Source organism: Pyxicephalus adspersus, chromosome 1, assembly GCF_032062135.1.
Source record: "Pyxicephalus adspersus chromosome 1, UCB_Pads_2.0, whole genome shotgun sequence".
Lineage (NCBI taxonomy): Eukaryota > Metazoa > Chordata > Amphibia > Anura > Pyxicephalidae > Pyxicephalus > Pyxicephalus adspersus.
In genome coordinates, this window is record NC_092858.1 from 91256294 (window position 1) to 91280866 (window position 24573).

At 35.7% G+C, this 24573-nt stretch overlaps 1 protein-coding gene across 2 annotated transcripts in view; it reads right to left on the reverse strand.

The window, feature by feature from the left end:
• The window catches only part of CSMD2 (CUB and Sushi multiple domains 2), a 576326-nt gene that overhangs the window by 21919 nt on the left and 529834 nt on the right, over positions 1-24573 (reverse strand). For both annotated transcript variants that reach the window (XM_072418831.1, XM_072418823.1), the window contains 16 exons: positions 23749-23958; positions 22641-22829; positions 21173-21350; positions 18363-18508; positions 18054-18134; positions 16814-16927; positions 16411-16599; positions 10568-10714; positions 8610-8798; positions 7166-7351; positions 6872-7066; positions 5831-6004; positions 4529-4702; positions 3985-4158; positions 3416-3604; positions 3126-3299 (listed from right to left, as the gene is read on the reverse strand). In XM_072418831.1, coding sequence (XP_072274932.1) covers positions 3126-3299; positions 3416-3604; positions 3985-4158; positions 4529-4702; positions 5831-6004; positions 6872-7066; positions 7166-7351; positions 8610-8798; positions 10568-10714; positions 16411-16599; positions 16814-16927; positions 18054-18134; positions 18363-18508; positions 21173-21350; positions 22641-22829; positions 23749-23958 — 2709 coding nt within the window. The remainder of the gene's footprint in view (positions 1-3125; positions 3300-3415; positions 3605-3984; positions 4159-4528; positions 4703-5830; positions 6005-6871; positions 7067-7165; positions 7352-8609; positions 8799-10567; positions 10715-16410; positions 16600-16813; positions 16928-18053; positions 18135-18362; positions 18509-21172; positions 21351-22640; positions 22830-23748; positions 23959-24573) is intronic.

Genomic DNA, 24573 nt, shown 5'->3' on the forward strand with positions numbered 1-24573 from the left:
TAAAACTATACATATTAAAGCAAGAGTAAGCCTGCAACATCTTATCAAAAATCAAAGCCGTCCAAACCTTTTAATGCCTCAATGTGTGTGGACCTTACTTCTACAGACTAAAGCTGCGTACACACTTCCAATTTTTGTCGTTGGAAAGGATCTTTCACGATCCTTTCCAACGACAAGGGAGTGCACGATGCATGAACGGTGCTGTACATACAGCACCGTTCATGCTCTATGGAGAGGGGAGGGGGAGAGCGACGGAGCGGCACCCTGCTGCGCGCTCTCCCCTTCCCTTTCATTAGGATCGGCTGTCGTCCATCGTCCGTGGATCCGGCAGGTCGGTCGTCCGGACGATGGACGACACCGACTGTACACACGGCAGATTTTCGCCCGATAATTGGCCGATGCCGATTATCGGGCGATAAAAATCTGACGTGTGTACGTAGCTTTAGAGACAATAGAAGTAACTGTACAATGGACTACACAGGATTACATTTTCATAGACATTCAGAGTCATTTAGAAAATAATCGCAGATACTGTGGCAATAAAGCTGGAAGGAAGTCAACTACACTAGATAACTGAAACAAAGAAAGTTAGCAAATGGGCTGTGCCCCCTAAACAATTCGAAATGCAGAATTTAAATTCCTTTGACAAGGATACACGCAGGAAGCAGAAGTTGAACTACAGTCTGGCATGCTTACTGTCTAATCACCATCCATTGGAGAGCCTCTGTATTGTCCACTAATGTGTTCAATTGGAAAGTGATAGACTAGATGTGTGCCAAGGCTAGAAAAACAGGCCTGAGCTCCAGAGCTTGGTATCATCTGTATCATCCTGAGCTGTGTAAAACAAATATTTGTTCCAAAATACAGCTATATGGACACCTCGTTGCTGTTAGTACAGTAAGACCAAGAGGTTCATTTTAGGTGAACTGTGCTTTTTTTATTAACTCACTAAATAAGAATATAATAATCAGTAAAAAGCTGAACAATGTTCTTTTTCAGGAACAGACCAATAAATGGTATAAAACATTTTCATATGTGTCATGTATTAAAAGTCAACCTGGTGCAAGAATAGAGGTCAAATTTGAAGCAGTACTTATATGTAGAACCTAAAAAGGACTCCTTTGTAATCAGTCTATTTCTGGGTGCTCTTAACTTAGGTGAGAAAAAAAATGTAGATTACTTTTTTTGTTTAGCATTTGGACTTTTTTTTACTGCTATCATTTCTATACTTTAAACAACAAACAATTTTATATTATATGATCAAATATATTAAAGAGTTAACCCAGCCAATGGAACATTGTCAAACAATATACATAAGGTTTAAAAGCTGAGAAAGGACATCAATGTATAGGATTGGCAGATTCTAAGGCAGCAGGAGTTAATCACTGATATTTATGCCAGCACTCGCATTAATCTTTCTAAAACACTTAACTGATTTCTTTTTCCTTTACTGCTGCCTAAAACACAGACCATAAAGATCTAGGGTTTATGAGTTGTGACATAAAACTTCAGGGCAGATTCATAAAAGCAAGGTACAGAGAAAAACATACCGTAGAGAGAGGAACATAGACGTAAAAATTCAAATAATGTTTCAAGGTTATCAGACACTGCAGGAGACATAAGGGGCATTATTTTCTAGCATACTGCTGTGTATGAGGCCATGAGTAATAATCATGGCAGGCTTTGTGAAAAGGCCATGTAAAGATGGACTTTGGGCAGCAAACCTTCTGAGAAATATACCTGTCTACTAGTTTTCCATGCATTATAAATTCTAAAAACTTCATGCCTAATTTTTTTTTTGAATGGCTAGAAAACAATGGTGTCATGTTTAGATGTAACAGACAAATGTTAGTAAAATAAAGAAAACGTGTACAGTGTGATCAGCCCAACTTTTCTTCTTAGTTTTGTATAGAAGGCTGAAGATTTGGAACACCTGTCAAGTTTAAAACTGCTATCTTGGACCTGCTGACAACATTTTATCAAGAGAGAGCAAGGAAGGACTCAACAACAACAATGACATAAATAAAAAGCTATGGTGGAATTGATAAAGACTAAATAAAACCCATATCAGAATTTTGTCTGTTTGCATGTGCTTCATTGTCAGCAGGCAGGAATCAAAGGAATTAGTAACTTCAAAAGGAACTTTAGGAAACCCTGTAATATCAGCATAACCTAAAGTGTAGGTCCAGCCCATTTTTTTTGTTTTGTAAAGAACAGAGAAGGGTTTAAACTCCTCTAAGGTTATTTTTTGCTGTCTGAACCCTGCAATGGAGATTTTCTTTCAATTCTTTTCCTTAAGAAACTAATGCACATTTTTCCACAAAAAACATCTCAGAGAATTGTCTTCACTAGGTGTTTTTCAATCATCTATTGCTATTATGACAACTTGAATGTTGTCATCATATATATATATATATATATATATATATATATATATATATATATATATATATATACACACACACACATACACACAAGTTATGTCCCATACCTTTTTTGGCTAATGACAATGGTTGCTAGTACAAATAAAAGCTGTCAATCTCGCCAATGGAGAAACAAACAGCAAACTGACAGAGAGTCTTACTTTTCCATCCTTTACCATAAACTAATAAAAACATAAACAAAACACATTCTGCTTCCAACAAACCAGAGAAGTGGTAGTTGGACATGCTAAACACATAGGCAGGAGCTGCAATTACTTAAGCTGCATACACACGTGCAATAATAGTCGTTGGAAAGGATCTTTCACGATCCTTTCCAAAGTCTAGCACTGCACAATGGATGAACGAGTGCTGTACATACAGCACCGTTCTGCTCTATGCAGAAGGGAGGGGGAGAAGGACGGAGCAGCACCCTGCTGCGCGCTTTCCCCCTTCCCTTGCATTAGGATTGTTAGTCGTTCATCGTCCCTAGATCTGCCAGGACGGTCATTGGGACAATGGATGACTGACGCTGTACACACGCCAGATTCTCGCCCGATGTCGGCCCTGAGCTGATTATTGGGCGAGAACCATTGGACGTGTGTATGTAGCTTTACTGTATTCTTTTATCATTTAGGATATGTTGTTCAAGTTCTTATTAAAGTAAAAAAATACAATATTTTTACTGCTTTACATAACTCTCACCTGAACAGTGTGGTAGAAAGCCACTCCATCGTCCATCAAGCTGACAAGTACGAGTGGAATTCCCAATAAGGGTTCGCTTGCCAAGGCAACTGTACTGTACTGTTGATCCTACTGTATACCTTCTTCCTGAAACCTGTGCATTAGGTGGAACTCCAGGGGATCCACAAGATATCACTAATCAAAAAAGAAACAATGATACAGAGAAATGTATGCTTTTTAGCACAAGCTAAAATTCTGCCTAAAGTTCTGTAATGGTTCCACCTTTGTTATGAACACTTAATCTTACTTACATAAACAACTCGGGAGCGCTCGATCCCATGTACCATCTCCCTGACAAGTCAGAACATGTGTCCCCATTAGATAGTATCCATGGCTACATTCATAGGACACAGATGTTCCAAAACTGAATCGGTCTGGACCTCTTTGTAGCACCCTCCGAAGTCCATTCTCCACATGGCCAGGGTCTGTACAGTTTAATACTAGTAGAAAAAGAAACATCACACATCAAGACAATGTAAAGCTACCATCCAAAAGCTTGTCATTATGGCTCAATCTGCATAATAGGTACAAATTAAGAGTAAAAAGGTAATGTATCTGTTTTTGTTTTACCACCACTTTTCTTGCTGATATGCAATTCACAATCATTTTTGTATACTCAGTTTACTGTGTGATATGTGTGCATTGAACATTTCAAACATTTTTTAACATTACAGTTGGTAAAATAATGTCTAACATAGAATAGAAAAAAAAAAAGGTGAATTGTTCCTAATGTCACGTAAAAACAACAAAAAGCAAGCCTGATGTGTATTACAGAAACCAACAAAATTAACAGTCATTTCCAACTTAATACCCTACTTACTTCTACATATTGGCAGAGGATGACTCCATTGGCCATTGGCCTGGCACTGAGCCTGAGCTGTACCCTCCAATACATAGCCTGGGTTGCATACAAACTTCACAATGTCATTCAAGTTAAACTGAGAGCCCTGAGTTACTCCATTTCCAGGATTACCAGGATGACCACAAGTGATTGCTGCAAAAGACACAGAAGGACAAACTGAAGCATGAAATTACCAGACCTAACATTTTAGACTTGATTATTGCAGCCTTGCCAACACTGCACCACATAAAAGTGTAATTTTGCTGATAAGTCACTATACTAAATAAAAGGCTTTAATACAGCAATATCTTGGACAACTTCGACTACTATTTAATAATAATAACCTGAGTGTTTTCCAATAATCAGATATACTACTATCATTTATTTCATAGCGACATTTACAGTATTTATTTCCAGTTAAAGTATTTATTATTCTAGCTATTATGTGATGAGCACACTTCTTGAGGTGCAGAAATACAGTTTTCCCCTCCTATTCTTCTTCTTTTCCCCATGTTATACTTACGCACACAGATGGGGGACCTCTCTGACCAGCGATGGTCCTGCTGACATATTCGTACAGACTTTCCAATTAGCCTGAAGCCTGCATTACATTGGTATACCACGCTGTCTCGGTAATTATAGTTCTGTCCGTTAATCAAGCCATTAACTATAGGTTCCGGGCTCCCACAATGACCAGCTATGGGAGAAAAACACTTGTTAGGAGTAAACAGTAATATCAACCATCTATGCAAAACACTATGAAACTATACTAAGATTTCTATACTTTTTACATGATATCAACCTATTATTCTTGCAATGTTTCTTAACTCAAAAATAAATGTGACCGATTTATATTCTGCACTTTAGGAAGAAATCAATCTAGTTAAAACTGTTTATTTAAGAAATGAAAACTAGAACAGCCAGGGAAGAGAAATCTTCCAAGTTTCTCAAAAGGTAATGACCTCCAGCTTAAGAGGTTTGGCTCAATCTTGTTGTGTCTTCAGAACAGGAAATATTGAGCAATCACAACAATGGGACAAAAACTGGCAGAGGTTCTAATCATTCTCTATTCTAATATTAAAAAGTTTTTAAAAGTGAGACAACTTAATAGCAATAGTACCAGTTAGGTTTTAGCAATTAAGTGTAGTGAGAATCTTTAGATTTGGCTCCAGCTGTGGACCTCCAGCGCTGGGAGTTTCATTTGAACATTTTTGAAGTCATTTCTGACTCACTGCATACCCTAACAAAGTCCTTAGATCAGTGGGTAACCAGTATTGCCAATTTAAAGCTTTTTTTCCCCCACAGAATATAATAGTGAAGCAGTCTGCCTGCAGAACCTCCATTCTCCCTTTGCAGTAACTTATCCCCTAGGGCTCCTCTGCCATTCTAATACATCATTATCTCATGTACCAATTCTTTCATGGCTGCTACATTTGGAATCTGTACAACATCCCCCATTACTGAGGAATTGTTTAGAACATAGACTGCACATAAATCATGTTAGAACTGGCAAATTGGGTCACAGGCAGCAATCAAAAATGTTACGTTTAGGTAACACAAGTATCGGGATGATCTTAATCCCCAGATCCCTATGGTTCCTGAATATATTAATTTTTCCATTTCTGTTTTTCCCAGTCTGAGTAATCACACAATAGATTATGTTTATCACCTTGATCTTTTATATGCCCCGAATTGGCACACTATTAATAGTAGATATATTTTTAGGTATGTGGATATAAGATAGCAATAATATTATCACAGAATCGCAATCATAAAAATCTTTAATAACATAACAAAAACAATACTATGTTAAAAAAAGACTTACCAAGACATTTGACCTCCTGCCCACTCCACAATCCATTTGCCATACATTCTCGAACACGGGATCCAACAAGAGTGTAGCCACTGTTACAGGCAAAAATGGCAGTTGCTCCATATTGGGTCAACATACCAATTTTATTTCCATTAGCTGGGGTTGGCAAATCTCCACAGGATATAACTGAAACACAATAGAGAATAATGGCTACAGTTAGTTATTTGACAAAAATGCTGGTAGCTTTCACTCTCTGATAGCACTGACGTTTAAGAACAAATCTGACACATTTTTAATAGTTGGCAATTAAATGAAAGAAAATTGTTTATTTTTTCATTTCCTTTGCTGCTAGTAAATTTACACAAAGAAATAAGGAAGAGCACAATCAGTTCAAAATATCCCACCTAATAAAATGTCTCTCATATAATAATACAGTAATAAAATACAGAACTTATTTCTAACCTCATAATAGGGAGACTGATTCTATAAAGGTATTCAGATCACATAAAAACTGTTATGATACATACAAATGAGAATTACTCACTAGTTTATTAGCTTAACATTACCATAAAGCGTACAAGTCAATAATTTTTTTCATGACCATTATTAATAATAATTTCAGCAGTAAACCATAATATTAATATTTCATAGTGTACTATGTAAAGTGACATAATAGTAATGGATATTATTTAGTACAAAAAACAGCAATGAACAAATAACAATCAGTCCATAGGCGCCAATTACATTTTTTTCTCTAATCCACTAAAAATGAATAGCTATTTCTTCAGTATATCAGAGATTCTGCCTTGATCATGTAAACTCCAACTATTGTTACTTTAGGGATATATCATTTTTTCCCCACAATATTATGTTTAACCTATTAAATATTTAAAATATATACTACAGTCTACCTACAGGTACACAGGCAGTAAGTTTCACCCAATGTGCATTCATATCCAAGCATAATATTTTCCAAGCCCTTGCATTGGGCAGAAAATTGCTCACAGGTCAAAGTTCAATAGGCATCATACAAAAATTATTAGTGGAACTCACTATTGCAGGTTGGTAGGGTCTCCCCCACACTCCACGTTCCATTGGCTTGGCAACTAATAATGCGCGTCCCCATGTAGTAATATCCAGGATCACAGATTAGCATAAGTTCAGCTCCATAGTGGTACTGTGTTTTATGAATAAGACGCCACCGACCATGTTCTGTGTTGAAACTATTGATTTCTGGACATGTAACAGCTGGAAAATAGAAATATAAAAAAGAACTATTATTATAACAGCAAATCCTCAAAGTCATCAAGTGCATTTCAGCTGCACACCATTTATTTTCTTACATACCTATACACTGTGGGGGATTGTTACCATTGCTCCAGTGTCCAGATGGCAGACACTCTGCAGTGGTATCTTCGGAATTTAGGAGGTAGTGCCCCTCATTGCACTCGTACACTGCCTTGGTCCCCACTGTGTACTCCTTTCCAAACACTGCACCATTCTTGGGAGCAGCAGGAACACCACAAAACATTGCTAAACAGAAAAGAGCACTTGATTAAATAATCAATTGATATTAAAGGTAAAAGGTATCAGATATGCATTGATATTATCAAGTGATACATTTAAGACAAATCTAAGCCATGAGTCATATTAGGCTAAATAGGACCAATGTGCAACCTTAGTTTATAAGTGAAAAATGTGAATCACAAAGCTAAATAGTTGTGTGAAACAAGACTTGTGGGGAATGCCATAGAACCAAGAACATTGCTGTAGAATATCAGGGTACAACAGGACAAGTGAAGAGCAACAGACCCATAAAGGACCAACATAAAATATGGGGACCAATGTAATAGAGCAAGCAAATTTGCATCAAAAATAAGGCCAACAAGGGTAAAGATGAAAAAGCTTCTAATTAATTATAGCTGAGCAAGTGGCTTGGCTCATTTTAAATGCATAGAAGAAATACAGCACATATTGAAATTTCCATTAAAACAACTGGCAATCTCTTTCACTTAGTTATAAACACAATGCAGCCACTTGCATTTAGGTTTCAAATGAAATGCCTGTCTGATCTCTCAGTAAATTACCTACATAACAAAAGGTGAATTAAGTGCACATACAACTTAGAGAGGCCAATGCTCAATTATTCTTTCAAAGTTTGGCAGCTCCTCCCGGCCAGGCCTGGTAACGAGAAGGCAGGCAGCTCTCGATGGCAGTTAATTTAGTGGCCGGACAGAATAAGGGGACACCTCATGCCTCTAGTTGAAATGATAATTATGACAGTGCCAGGCTGGCTAGGAGGAAAGCTGAGGGAGATCTCAAAGTCTAGACTGCAGAGTGTGTGGAATTCCAATGCAGAAAGGTAGAAATGTGACAATCAACAAAAACTGTAAAGCAGACACATTGAGAGGGCACCTTAGAAACAGTGTCAGGCATTTTTAGGCAGTGGCTATGCCATAATTAGATCATGTGCAGTTTCCTTTAACCTACATTCAAAAGTGGATGTTATTCACTTATTTGAAATGAAAAGCACTTGATTTCTGACTAACAAAACAAAAATTAAAACCTGACGGCAAAGACAAAACGTGATGTATAAGAAATGGCACAAATTGTGTCTAAATTGTGGTACCACAACATATAAAAGACATCTATTATATCTGTCGGTAAAATGATCATGCTCCAGCTGTCACAGTGCTTTAGGTCTATAGTGATGTTAACAAGAAATGTTTATACCACATTTGATTGTGTATTGATTTGAAGAGCATTTTAGAAGTGGTTTCTGCCGACTCACCCTGACATAATGGCACCTCTGAGTTCCAGTCATAATAGCCCTGAGGACGGCGTAAGCACATTGCAGAGTTAATTCCAATGAGCCGATAGCCAGGATTGCAAGTGAAGCGAATAACTCCTCCAGGTGGACTGATGACAGGACCCAGTACAGATCCGTGAAGAGGAGGACGTGGAAGACTGCAGTAAGCAGCTAATAACATACAAAGTGAAGGCAGTCAAATCAAAATCTTTATTCATTTTATTAAATAAAAAAATATTTATCCTATTTCAAAATAATATTCTGTTGCATATAAAGCTTATTGTTTAAGTTAAGAAATTGTCATGTGAAGAACATTTTTTGTAAATTATTACATGATGAAGAATGTTTAAATTTTTTCTACAATCAAGTGCTTTCTCAAATTTGCTGGTTATCTGGTCAGTTACCTCGCTAGCACCAAGCTTGAGCCAAAAAGGCTATGTTCAGAGTAGTCATGTGGTAATGGCGTGGTTAACACTTATTAATGGGAGACAATACAAGTACCATACGCACTGTGCCACATAGAGAATAAGTGGGGTGACAATGAGTGGTATCAGTACCACTCACTGCCGCCAGCTGTCAAATATGCAGAAGCTGGTCTTTTAAGAACTAGATTTTTAGAACCAGGGCTACTGTGTGAGTGTCTGAGTGGCTCACGGTGGTCACTGCGAGCGTTACAGGATTTCTCAATCCCGGTCTGAAGCTACCCTAGGACTGATGCTTAATGTGAGGCCTTTTATAAAACAGAAAATGATATTTATATCAAAAAAATATTGTGTCTACTGTGACTATACCCATGCAATCAGTGAACCTATACCAATAAAAATAAAACATAGCAGTAGTATGTAATAAAGCAGATAAATCTTTTTGGCAAATAATAAGACACAAGACAAATCAAGACAAATAGGAAATAACCTCCCTAGTAGCACACTAATGTTAAGGGGTACTTATGATAGCGCTATGTGTATAGCACACGTGGGTTGATAAATTTAACATTTTTAACATTTCATTACAGTGTTGAGTGTTATATGTGAGGTTTGTGCCAAACAAATTCCCATATTTAATTGTTTTCACATTACCTGATTTATATGTTATATCTTTTTTATTACTGCTCAGTATGCATAACTTACTCCTGTGGTTTGCTAGGATTTGTAATAATTTCTTCTAGAACAAGAATCATGCATTTGCAGATATTTTTAAATCCTTTGCTTTCCAAGTAGTCAGCAACTATTGCTATGGTGGTGGGTAACGTAATAATATTAAGGTAATCTTTCTGGAGAACTGGCAGTTAACAAAGGAAGAGAGGGGGATATGTCAATCAATGAAGCAATCACTCCACTGCAATAGCTTTCTCTCCCCTATTAATCACAAACAAATACTTGCTTCTATCCAAAATACAAGCATAGGTATGTAGGAAGACATTGTGCCAATGTGCAAAAATACATTATAATATAATTAGTGAATGATTACAAAGGTACTTCTAAAATTTAAAGTACATAAAAAAGAGGATCATTTCAAATAAATAGCCAGTGTAACATGGCCCTTAAGGCTAATTTTAGACACGAGTTGGGAACCATTTTGTGCATGTGTTAGCACACGGTTGCTTTTGTGTTACAGTTGCAGTGAGGTTGCAGCAGTTTCTAAAATGACATGTTGCTTTTGGCCACACAGTTGCTTTTCCCCACTGGAGAAAGAACTGCATTCCCATAGCAAAGGCAAAAGCAAGGCGTACAAATGCTTTGACTTGCAGTGCAGCATGCTGCTCCTGGGTAAATAGTAACAGTTTGTGTATGGGAGCTGCTAACCACAAGGTTTTACACCACAGGTTTGAAATGTTAAATCAACTACGTGTTACTGATATAAGATAACTGAAATTAGATTTGACTTTCATGCTACATAAAAATACATGCTTATGTCACTATTTAAAGTTGCTTTGCCCATACCTGAGTAGCGTATTTTGAAACCCTTTCGGCTATAGGCATGGTCAGATATCCAACGAAGAAGAACTTTGTTTCCGGTGCTGGTGAAAGTCATGGGAGCTGAATAGTTGCCACTTAATGATGTAAGTAGTTGGCTCTGACCAGATGGACCTAAGAAGATCATAAAAGTACTATTTACCAAAGAAGAGCTAATTAGAGAAATGACACGGACTAAATGGTAATACAAGTGTGAATATATCAATCTGACCAAATAAGGATAAAGCTATGAAAATTTTTTGACCACAGACTTGTATGTGAGTAAAAAACCAACTTAAATCAAAAGTCTATCAACACTAGTCTTAACAGTCATATTATGCTAGATAATTTGGTTTAAAATGCATTTATTGAGTTGACCTTACACATTTACAGAAACTAGCAACAAGAAACCTGGGCAACTATGCAAACAAGCAGTAACCCAAAAAATCTAATGCTTGTTTATAAACCTAAGAATCCTGCAAAAGATTTCAGTAGACTAGTTTATAATACTTTACATACTTTATAATTATGCTTTTGCACTGTCATAGTAAAATCTTAAATCCAGTTTGAAATTGCTAACAAATGTAATTAAAAACACATTACTAAGCTTAGAATTTTCAATAATATGTTTATGTTTATGTAGAGGTTTAGTTTAAAGCTGAGCTCCAGCAGATATAATGGCACAGTTTAAATCAGTTATTCATTACAATATCTGGAAATGCATTTTTAAAAAAAAACATCTACTGTAAGTAACTGAATCTGTCTGAATATATAATCTTTAATCTCCTGCAGAGATGCTGTCAAAGCAGGAGAGGGTGCGGCTACATCTCGTAATTCTACTTTTTCAAACTTGTTTATGAGAATGAAAAGCAGATACATAATTATATTGCTACCATTTGATCACCCGCCTATCTATACAAGCAATAAGTAGTACCCAAGTCTTGAGAGTGTGAGAAATATACTGGATAAAACAGGTTATATATACAGTCAGGTGAAAAAACACCCATGAAATATGATTAGTGTATATGAACAAGCTAGCATTATATATTTATGCAAACAGTGCCTATAGAAAAAGGTGAACATACATGAACATACATGAACAAATGACATATAAAATTGACAATCAGGCTCATATACTAAAACCAAAAACGTAAATGTGTCAAAAAATAAAAAAAAAAGGAAAAACGATCACTTCAAATAAATTAAATTATAATTAGGTTTTCCAGTTTGGGTGCCAAAATAGAACCTCTTTAGGGAGTATGCTGGTAGAATTGGTCTTTTTTAAACCTTAGACTTAGAGGGTCTGGTGTTTTTTTTTTACCGATGTGTGTCAAACATCAGTACATGTCAAGGTCAAAAGAGCTCTCTAAAGATGCAAAGGCTGTGGATGCCAATTAGTTTAGCAAAAGATTTAAAAAGATCAACAAATTATTTCAATAATATCCCCATAGTCAGGTTTTATCGCTTTGGGTCAATTGATCAATATATGGGTGCAATTTGACACAGACCTGAACTTAAAGCTCAGTGCAAATTTTTGTAAAATGCCTACTTGAACATAATTTTTGCAATGCCATTTTATGTAGCCAGGGGTATACGTACATTATCTACAAAAATAATTACACGATGACAATTTTATTGAATTATTGAATTAAAGAAGGCACATTCAATTGTCGTTCCATTATATTACATTTCTCTGAAAAAGTCAAAATGTCCATTTTTTCATAAGACTGTCTTTACTACAATGATAGCAACTTTTCTTCGACTGCTTCTTAGAGTATGGAATTCTCCTTCTGCTTGTTTTTTTGAAAAGCTTAAAGGGGGAGTTCTTTAAATAGCAACACTTCTCTGTCATATGTTTGGCAAACAACTATCAATAAGCTTCCCTAGTTTAAACTTGTCCTGGAACATTAGGGTGTCACTTCAAAAGCATTACTCAGGCCCAAGTGGTCTGCGTGTCCATTCCTCTTATGTTCCATGTGTCTGTATTGAGCTGAAGGGTCAGAGGGGATATTTGGGGTGAGGTACTTTGTTTTTGCTTTGGATTGTTTTTCTGCCTTTGATATATACCTTCATAACTGTTATCAATGTTATTTTCTTTTCTTTCTTTTAAATAGAGAATGTTGATAATATGTGTTTACAAACAATACTGTACATGGTCTCATTGGTATTAAGGCTTTGTTTATGTGTTTCCTTAAGTTAACAAAATTTTTCTTTTTTATTGTCCCTTGTGTAGTCCATAATTGTCCAGATTATACGTTTGGTTTACTTTTGCTGTTAGAATTTACCATGGGGATTTGCTCTGAAATTTATAATATCAATTTTGATTCAACCATAGTATAATTTTTGTGTTTCATTTTTACAGACTAATATTCAATAAACTTTCTCTCAAAACCAAACAGGAAAAGTAATGCAACACTGTGTTGACATGGTGCAAGTGATCCGCAATTGACCTTATTCTGACCTGCACTTTAAATACTTTGAATAGATTGCACTTTAAAATATTTGAATTGATTTTTACAGAACTGAATGTTAATAAAATATCCATCTAACAGAAACAAATGCCTGTCCTACCCAGTCCCTTAAAGTTCAAAATGATCGTTGTGTTATTTTGCAGGCTGTATAAATGACTGTATAAAGGACTTCTACTACTTCTTCTTTTACTGTTAACATTAAGCCTCATCTCCAGTTGATGCTAGGCCTTACCTTCTGTTATTTCACAGTCAAATACCAGATTACCAGTTTCCAGGACAGCGTCATTTAATAGCTGAGTGACAAGGTTTGGACTAAGTATTAAGAGGAGAAAAAGCTTAAAGTTCAGCTCTAGGCAAAAAAAATGTTCCCTTCCCTCCACCCTCTAGTATTTTTCAGAGACCAGCTTTCATCCTTATCAAAATTTGAGGCCTAATGTACAACATAACCTGAGAATCAAAGATGTTCCATAGTTACAATGAAAGCAGTTTAAAGGCTAACACAGGTCCTTAAGCTGTGTTTATACATTTTAAATGATATCTGGTACTGACACAGATATTTACAGGCACAAGGCCCTAGCATTGTTACATTAGAAACATTGTAGACCACTTCAGTTTCACTTTAAAGCTCAGAGAGACATGATAATGCTCAATATTTTAGCAGCCATTACAAAAGCAAGGCTGCATACAAATTACATTTTCTTACAGTTGCTCTTATATCTCCCACCTTACTCAATTCTCTTCCTGTCCCCCTTTTTCTTTTAACAAGAACAAAATTTGCCACACTAATTTGAAGTTGTCACATAATTAACTGTTCTTTCGACCCTTTTCTCTCAGAACTTATGAACTTTTCCTTTCCTAACTAATAAATGCTTTAAAGCATCCAATTAATCTCACTTTCCGAAGACATACACTCCTCCCTACAGCATAGTCTAATTACCCCTGGACTTAAGAAATTCTCACTTGACCCCACTAGTCTGAATGATCTACTGTGTGACTCATCCCAGCACTATCCTTATCACTAAATTTCTTGGGAAACTAGTATAAAACCATATGACCTATTTTCTCTTAAAAAAAATATGTGCTATGCAATCCATTTCCTTCAACACTAGCTATACTGTTCAAACCAAACAGTAGTTTGTACTTTGCAAAGGCATTTATGTTACGAGGTATATGAAATGTATATGTACACATTTCCACAAACCTTATAACAAATTTAACTAAATAAAATAAATATACATTTTTCTTTTTTTTTTCCTTACCTTATTGTTTCTACAAATATTTACTTGCTTATTTTCTCAATTCAACTGGACTGCTTAGACCAGTGTTTCTCGATCATTTTAACATGGGGGACCCTGGAAATAACTTTTTGGTCCCCAGAGTATCCTGCTATGGGAAGGCTGCCACCTTTACAGGTGGCCAAAAAGATCATTGGTATCAGTTACAGTAAACTGACCTGAGATTCACAAACAGTTCATTGCTCACGTTACCCATATAAACGTTTGGGGGAACACTAGGGTTCAATGAATCCCTGGGTAAGAAACACTGGCTTAGACCAATACAGATTTAGGTGGCAGGTCTAATCTATGTAAGTGTAAAAACCACATCCATTTTGACATGGCCTGCCACGTTCATTGTTTAAATAAAATCAAGAGTGCACCACTAAATGTTAAGAATAACAGCTGTGTGGCGTACTTATGAGACCAGGTATGAGTTCAATAAAGAATCCAGGAAACCCCCTGTGGTATCAACTCAGAGACAACCACTTCAATATTTAAAAAACTAGAAAAAAAATGTTTTGCGGTGGTTAAACCCTGTAAAGTAGAACCACAAAAAAAGAAGGTAGTATTTTACAATGCCATAAGGTTTCTACATTTCTGCAGTCAACCTTGTGATCCAGCCACTGGTCTGACCCCTTAACAGCAGCTACAACAGTACTACAAGACTACACACTCTTGACAGTAAAGAAGAAACAGCTTACTTATTAATAATAATAATAATAATAATAATAGACAGGATTTATATATTAAATAGGTGTTGCAAATACAGACAATAACACAGGAGGAGGAGCGGAATTTATAATCTAGGAGGTGGGGGAAGTATCACACAATAGGAGAGGGGATACGGAATGGTGGGAAGTGGTTGGGGTTTTAAGAGACAGAAGAAGATGCATAGGCAAGTTTGAATAGATTGGTTTTGATCACTCTTTTAAATGAGCAGAAAGTAGGGTCAAGGAAGACCATTCCAGGGAGGTTATGGTTCATAAAACAAAGTCAAAAGTCAAAGTCAAAATCAAAGATTACATAGATATTAGGTGCATGACAGGTCAATTTGCATTAAAGGAGTGTAAAGGGTAAACAACAGTGCAAGACGGTGTTTTGACAGGTAAGTTCAAAATATTCATAAATCAAAGAATTACCCTAGTACAGATATATAAAAGTCCTCAGGTAGAGGTGCATTAGATGGTTGTCTTCTTTACACTGTACTACTAAATAGAGAAGAATCATCAAATGGAGGTGGCCCCAGGGAATATAGGGGGGATCTCTCTCCACTATCCTTTATAGATACTATATTGTATGTGCAAAGCATTTCTAGAGTTGTTGCTTAGTGGTGGAATTTGTGTAGATAGGTTTCAATCCATTACATACAAAATACAATTGTAATTTGGTTAGAAAAAAGTGCTTAGTAGGTGGGGTAGGGAATAACCAACAGTGAAGTATTGTCTTCCTGCTATTAGCTGAAAGTACTAGGGCCAGTCATCAGTCATCAGAGATCAGCTCGAAGAATGTTACATTTAATTCAAGTATCTGTGGTGGATAGACCCCTATGGTGTGCTTTTAGAGGAGATACATAGCTACAGTGAAGTAGTCAGAAAAACAGCTGGTAAGCAGCTGGGATAGTTTTACAAGAGAAACAATATACTTCCATTAACTGAGTAATTATCAAAGTTGGAACGTGCACTAGCCATTTGGCTAATCCTGTGGTAGTATGGGAGTAATCAGCACTAAATTTTTATTCCTCTGCCTGTAATACTTTACAGTTGAAGCTTATATAAAGACAATATTAAATTACATAAACTGGTTCAAAATATTTTATTAAAATATACACTGTTTACACTGATTGTTTCCATTTCACTTATAAATGTGTTTTATAGCTGCCTGGAGTTAAGACCCCATGGTGGAATGACAAACATAAAGCAGAGTCCCATGGCAAGAGTGCAAAACACTCAAATTGTTTTCAATGACAGAAATTAAATGTACACGTTATTTAGTGTATTCTCTAGAAAGTGATATGACACAATACCTTTCTTTCCTCTATATACCAGTGGTTTACAATTCAGTAGCAAGCTTACAAATTACTTACCATCAAAGATGTCAAACTCATCATACTGTTTCTCACTCAGGAAGTACTCCACAGTTAGCGTTACATTATAGCCAGCTTCAACTTTTATAAGCCAGGAGCAGGTCTGGAACTGGGGGTAGGTACCAGGATAGCTTTGGCTTAGAATCACTCCAGTTGAATCAGTTAGAATTTCATTGGCTGGACACAATACTGCAAAATAAAAAAATCTGTATCATAGAAAAATATTCCCCATTTCAGGGAGAGAAAATTTTGTTCTTTCAACACAGGCCCTAAAATATCTTTCTGTAAAAAAATAAGTGTAATATTATATATTTGTAACGAAATCCTGGAATGTACCGTAATGTTTTAAATTTACAGAGAATGCTTAGAATAAATATTACCTCCATTTAGACAAAAAACTCACCTTCACAAGTGGGAGGAGGGTCCTCAAACTGCAGGCGTGTTTCCAGTCGGCAAATCAAAATTTCGGGCCCTATTAACGTAAATCCTGGGAGGCATTTGTAGCGTACAATGTCACCTACAGAACACATAAAAATTAACAACATGGAATTGTACTTTAAAGAAACATCAATTAAATGATGTACCCTTGCATACTTTTATTTTCTATAGAAGTAACAGACCATATTATTAGCATTACTTTATAACAAAAGGACATGTCATGGTACCTTACATGTACCAACCTTACATTTTACCTAAGGGAAAATACATTGAATTGTCACTAAATACATATTACTAGTTACCACACTGTAAATCAGTAATTTTTGATGTCACTATCACATTTTTGCATTTTTTTAGTATTATCTTGGGAGACATTTTACCTGCCCATTAAGGACAGTGTGGCAGTGCCTTCTAATAGCCCACACTTGTGCCAAAGGGATATTCATCAATCTTTGTTCATCTCCATTTTTCTGCTTTAGTAATCCCAGGTAAGCTCCAATGTTGGATAATTACAGAGTTTACCTAGACAGATGACTAAAAGTGAGCAAATACCCCTCTAAATCCTGAGGCAAAGTCAATCATTATTCAGCTAGGGATAATTCACTCAGCTTAGTGTTTAGGGTAAAGCTCTGCTCTCAAAGTGAATTTCCACCTGATTCACTTGCATAAGTAAATTGTTCCTCGATGAAAGAACAGATTAAACGTTTTTATCTATTTTGGAGTATCCACCATAAAGTTACTTTGTCCTAAGTGATTAGCCCAAGGGGAGCTGACAGTGATTTACTACAACAGGTCACACAGGTACTGAGTCTGTCAGTAAGGAACTATTAATATATAGCATTGTAAAACACTAGGCAGAGCCTAAGTCTGTAAAGAAAAATTATAGCTGCCTCATATGCAACTACCTTTTATACAAAGAAACTTTAATTCATAATAAAAAGATGATTTACATAAAACTAGTCATTTATAAATCTAAAAATTTATTAAAACCAAAAACTATGCATTTCCTTAATACTTTTAAACACCTAGCAATGACAGCCAGAATGATACTAATTATAGTAAGCAGCCTCTTTGCTTGTCATTGCTATAGTTATTATAAAAGCACTGTTGTATGCATTAATGACTGACAAATTATGCAGATGCAAAATTATATCAGATATATTAAAAACAAAAGCTGTACATATACTATTGCAGGGAGTACTCACCCATTAGGAACTCTTCACTTCCAGACAGAACCTCTCCATTTGGCACAGTAGTTGGTGGTTTGCATTTCCTAAGTCGATATCCTGTCACAGGGAACATTGGTTTCAAAGAAACAATTAGTTCCTGATTTATTGGTGTAGCAACAGATTTTAAAGAATACACAGTCTAAAGATTGTCAATTAGACATAGATACATATAAAAAAAAAGAACTCTAAAGACAAAAAAGGAAAAGAAACACATACACAAATACAGCCTAAATAACACAGCAAACAATTTTCTTTTGGAACTGCAAATTATACTTTTTGACTGACCATAGAAGTATAGAGCAAAGATTCCTCCACTGGCAGCGTTGCTGTGAAAGGTGATTAGGACCTGGTTGGATGAACTCATGGTTGATCTTTTAGAAGAACTGCTGGTGAAAACCCCTAGCTGGGGATCTGTTTGTTGAGGTCCATCCCTGAAACACATAAAATAAAATATTGTAGTCACAAACCTGCAAAATCAGTTGACAATTCATCTATGGGAAGAGAACAGGGGAGTAGCATTACATCTGCTGTAATAAAGATTATGAAGGAAAATAGCAATGTAATTATAAGAAATTCAAACATAAATGCTTCCAGCAGTGAAACTTGGGGACAATAACAAGGTTATATCCAAACTTTTTTAGTTGTCAATAAAGGGCCCCAAGTTTTTCCAGGAGTCATCAATACACAAAGTGGTGCAAAATTTTTGGAGCTGTAAACAAAACAAGAGGTAAATCTAAATACATATATCATTTTAAACATATTAACATAGATACATACATACATTCACAACTAGCTGCTCCCCCAATTACCTAATATTGAGTTTTTCACTCAAACTATGCTCTAACCATCACTATTTAGCCATTATCCCAGCCCCCCATTGTATATTATGCTCTCCCAACTCTATGCACACACATTACATTTTTGTCATTGGAAAGGATCTTTCACAATCCTTTCCAACAACAAAAGACTAAAAGATGCATGAACAAGCGCTGTACATACGTAAGCTCTATTGGACAGAGTCCTCTTCCCATCCTGTGTCATTCTTTGTACTTGTCAATGATGCAGGTTTGTCATCTGCAGTCACTTTTATTGCACAGGGCTGTCTAATATGTAGATGCTTTTTGAATTAAAGGTATTATTAATAAACAAAAATGAATAGCCTATCAACCACTACATAGAAGTACTAGCTATTGGCCTTTCTCGTAATTGAATACAGTACAGTACCGTTGATGCTTCATCATTTAAAGTCATATTCTGTGATATTTTTTTACAACTGCATTTTGAAAAAGAAAAAAAAACTGACAAAGCAATAATATGAGGGAACCAAAGAAAGACTCCATGTACACTGTGTACAATATGAGATAATAGAAGTGTGCATTAGAGAGAGAAGTTGCATGGCAGAAATGAGAATCTGAGCCGTACAATATTCCTCAGGTCAGAGGCACTGACAGTTTCTGAAAACTGAGCAATTTGTCAGTGTCAGAAGAGTCCCCCCTCCCGGCTTCCTCCTGTCCTATCCTCACTATGCAGGCCTCCAGTGCTAGCATTGGGGACACTTTGACAGTGTCCCCATCCTTTCCAATTAACTTCACTTGCTTTTTAAATTAGTGTTAACGAGCTGTCCTGCCATTATCCATCAGCAACCTCAAGGCCCGACCTTCACTAGGAAAAAACCCACAAGTATTTATCAGTCACAGTGTTACTGTTCAAATGATAAAAAGAAAAGGAAATGCATATATATTGGAGATTGATTAAAACTTATGAGCTAAAAAAATAAGCGATATTATTAAGCATGATAATAAGTTAATTCTTATTATATAAACTAAAGGAAATTAAAAACATTTTTTGTAAGTTCATCATCAATATATATACCAGATAGCATAGATACAGTAATTCAGCAACTGGTAGCAGAACATTACAAAGATATGTACATATGATAAAGAAAAAGTAATAACATTATTCGTACTGTAATAATATAATATGGCAATTACTTCACTAAATGTAAATGCTAAATTTTGTTTGATGTTTAAATCAAGTCTAGACCCTATGGCAGGTTGAATGGTTATGCATTCTGTCCATTACATTTGTTTGATAAAGAATCTTCCTGCATATAGGCAGTTATTTAGATACTCCAGTTATAGAAACTCTATAGGGAACTTTTATTAAAATGAGTTGAAAGATGAACTTAGAAGAGTGTAGGGAGGGATCCCACACACCTTTGTAGGTCTCACAACCCTCCCGCTGCTCAGCATCAGGTTTTCAAGACACATCAAACATGCTGCTTGATAAAACATTGTAATCTCTTAACAGCCTAGTTTCAGAATAAACCAACCTTCTCTAATCTGACTGTATGAAATACAAAGAAAGTAGTTCATGCCACTGAAAGGTTTGGCCTACCAAAAATATATATATTTGGATGAGGTGAATTAGGGTGAATTTTATATGCCTTGTAAAAATGAAACACATAATGATAATTATTATCACCCAACAGTGATACTACCCTCCCATATTCATGACTCTATTGCCCTGCATCTGGGATTTTGGGGATTTTTGCCCCACAATCCTCCCCTTTTGTGTGTCCCCTGCTCCTTCTAATGCATTTTGTAATATAAAATCATAAAAATAATTGCATTTCTATCTTGCAGACAATGGTCAAATGTCAAGGTGACTCTCTGGGACATTGACAACTATAAAATCTTGGACTAATGCTTCATTTGTATAAAAATATGGTAAATAAAACAAGTATTTTGCCATTTGTGGAGCTTCACAAACTTAGGCAGACAGAACAACTGGTAAAATTAACCTCAACTATAGACAGCTCAACAAAGAAAGCAATTCACAGTGATAGCCACTTTTATAGACCTTCCCCTCCCCTAGTTTATGGGTTGTGTAAAGGTGGCACTACATATGGTTTCTGCTGCAGCAATATTACACCCATTTCATCCTGGTCAAAAATATTAAAGTAAATTCTCGTCTTAAAAGACCCCATCTACATGACTTCTACATGAATCTACATGGTAACTGAATCAACACTTAATTTATAATAAATTTGGAAAAGAAGATAGAACTTTCACAGGATATGTAAAGCTGCTTACCAGATAGTTATGTGATCATTCTGAGGTTCAGTTTCCAGAATTGTGAAGTTTATATGTATTCCAAATCCTACTGGGACAGTAATGATCCAAGAACAATCCTGGGAGTTTGGGTACTGATTAGGGAATCCAGGGGAATAGATGGAGCCATTAAATGCTGTGACGTTTCCTCCACATGGTACTAATCATCACATGCAAAAACAGTCAAAAAGAATCCAATGTTAGGCAAATAAAACATTTATTGAACATTGTTGAAACACATTTCTCTATATAAAACTATCAATAAACATGTGACATGTTCTCTCATCCTGGGTTCTGTGGAACCCTAGGATTCCTCCAGAGGTTGCTAGGGGTTTCTTAAACAATGAGCTATCTGTGCCTCCCAGGTCAGTTTAAGTGACCTCAAATTATATTTTGATTGTCTGTAGGGATGGCATTCTTCCAGTTGATCGCCACATTTTTACTGTGAGCTGTGGAATTAGTCATTTTAGTAGGGATTTCCTGAAGACTTGAAATTTCCTCAACGTTAAAACTGGTGAGAAAGGCTGATCTAGATGCTTCACTGGAAAATGCATGTTTTTCACTGTGTAATCATTTATTACAAAAGTTTTTTTACAGGGCACTCTTGGATGATAAACTTCCTTATTGCCTTTTTAGATAGCTTTTTCCATACGTTCATTCATACTTTAATAATGGGTCCCTACAAGGTTCTCACAAAAAAGTGTTTACGGGAAAAAAGTGAAATTTGCTGAAATCACCATGATACAGAGAAAGAATAAAGCATCTAACTCTTTACTATTCTATCCAAAACTAAAAAATCTGTTAATAAAATTTGTCAAAAATGTAATTTGATTGGGAATTGCCTAATGAACTTACACAGCTGATTGGTATGTACATTTTAATAATTTTACTTATTAAACCTATTATTTCCATTTATTTCATTGTTTCTTATAACCCACTTTTATAATTCCTTGTTATGACTGAGTATTACATTTCCCAGATGTCCCCTACTTTTGGCAAAACATCATTAAGTTGTTTCAGCTGGATCATAGCTAGCAAATAATTACATATACATTATTTTAAGAGAAAATACTAAATTAGAATGTTACTGCCATCATGATATTTTAACACAAGCACACAAAAACAAGCATATAGTCATTAACTTTAGCTTTTACAAAAGTTTAGAAGATTGCCTTTCCTGAGGTTTTAATAGGCAATTATATTTCTTTTATATGCATCTGCTTTTTTTTTAAAGAAAACAACTAAAGCACAGTAAATTTAAGGCAAACTATAAACGACAATTTTTTCTTATTTCTAATGTCCTAACTGGAAACAAGTGAACAATGTTTTATTGTGTGGACTCACTAAACTTTACATTAGTGCTTTAAATATGTGTTCTTCTAGATGTTTATTAAAATAGGTCTAATTATTATTACTGCACATTTGTAAGTAGCTGTTCCAACACACTTACCCTCACACCTAGGAAATGGATGATCCCAGTTTCTATTGGTGCCATGCTGGCAGGTCAACACAGGGTGACCTAATAATTGATATCCAGGGAAACACTCAAAGGAGATTGACTGTCCTACATTATAACCAGCTCCTCGCACTACACCATGTGAAAACGGTTCAGGATCTGGGCATTCTTGAAGCTCATATGCTGCAGAAAGAAAGTACATAATAGATATATGGGATTGCCAAAATACTGGTATACATAATAAAATAAAGACATATTGTACCGTTATTTGAAAAGTAGAACTCTAATAATAAATACTACTACTAATACTAAAATTTTTATTGTTCCAATAAAAAAAATACCCTTCTGGTTATAAGTATATGGATCATTGACCATCACAGCTATAAAATTTCTTGCACTTTCAATCCAAAACCATGGATATGGAATTGGTGCTCCTCTACATTTGTTATTACAAACGCATCCAGCTTCCTGGGCTGGTGTTCAACAAGATTGATGCCCATTAAATTATATGAACATTTGTGGGGTCTCATACTGATTTTGGACCAGGGAACCTGGGTTTTAAATGATGTTCCAATTTATACAAAGGTGTTTATTAGGGTTTAGGCTAGGGCTCTGGGGAGGCTACTGAAATTATCGAACCAGGTCCTATTCATCCTCACATTTCACACAAGGACACCATCATACTGTAACAGAAAAAGTTGATAGTTGCGGTACATTTCACTGTAAATATCTAAACTAAGTAAGTGAGAAGGATGGCCTGGTACTAAGGGATGGACAGGTGTGAGCATACTATTGGACATATGTATATGTCCAATAGTATATATAAGGGGTGTATATATATGAATATACACCCTTTTTTTATTTTACTATATTTACCCTTGATGATGCATTATTTATTCATCCTATTCTCAGTATTAGTTGCCTAGGTTTAGGGGAGAATGGGTTTAAAAATATTTTTCTGCAGTAAATATCACTAAATCTAATCATATTGTCAATATCTATACACACTATAGGCATTTCATACTTTCCACTATAAATTACTGGGCTAAATAATAAAGGTTTATGCAAGAAAATAAAATAATCACACCGTCATAAATTTTACCTTGATATTCAAGCTTAAATCCAGGTTTGTTCTGGGAATGATCACTATGAAAATAAATAGAAGTTTCATGGGACGTAGAAAGAAGGTTGCCAGGTGTTTCTGATCCACTAAACCGACCGATAACACTGCTGGTTTCATGAGGGCCATTACGAATCTCCACAAAGTCATGATTTGCTTCACTTGAAAAGCTCAGAAACTGAATGTGAGCCCCTGTGATAGCAAAAAAAAATTAAGATCTGATTTAAATGAAGAAACAGGAAAAATCTAGTGGTACAAAACTATCAATAATTAGGGGTTAGGTAACAACGGCATTTAATAGAATGTGACAAAAGCACAAGCATAGAATTTAACAAGGTAACATTATTTAATAGGCTAAAGATGGGTATACCCAGCGGCATAGGGCAGAATCCTCTCAGACTATCCATGCTACCCCGCTGTAACTAAACATATTTTTCATTTCATTTTCACCTACTTGAAAGGGAAATTGTAATGGATTTCTATCCGGCTCCACAGGGATACTTTTCTTTCCTCTAGGCACAATCATAAATGTCTTTTTGTCCAATAGAACAAAGGATTGGATATTTAGTTTTCACATCAGAACTTTTAAAACTTTGTAGTCTATTTACAATAAATTTGAACAATGAACCAGGTTCCATTTTCTGACAGAACTTATCCACTGTTTTCTAGGTATTTTTTAAGGAGATCTTGAACCAGTTTGGGCATTGAAGACAATAATGCAAGCTTTAAAAAAAATGGCAAGCAGCCAATCCTGTAAATTATTCATTGTAAAAGTTGTGTTTCCCAACGTAGTAAATTGGAACGCAG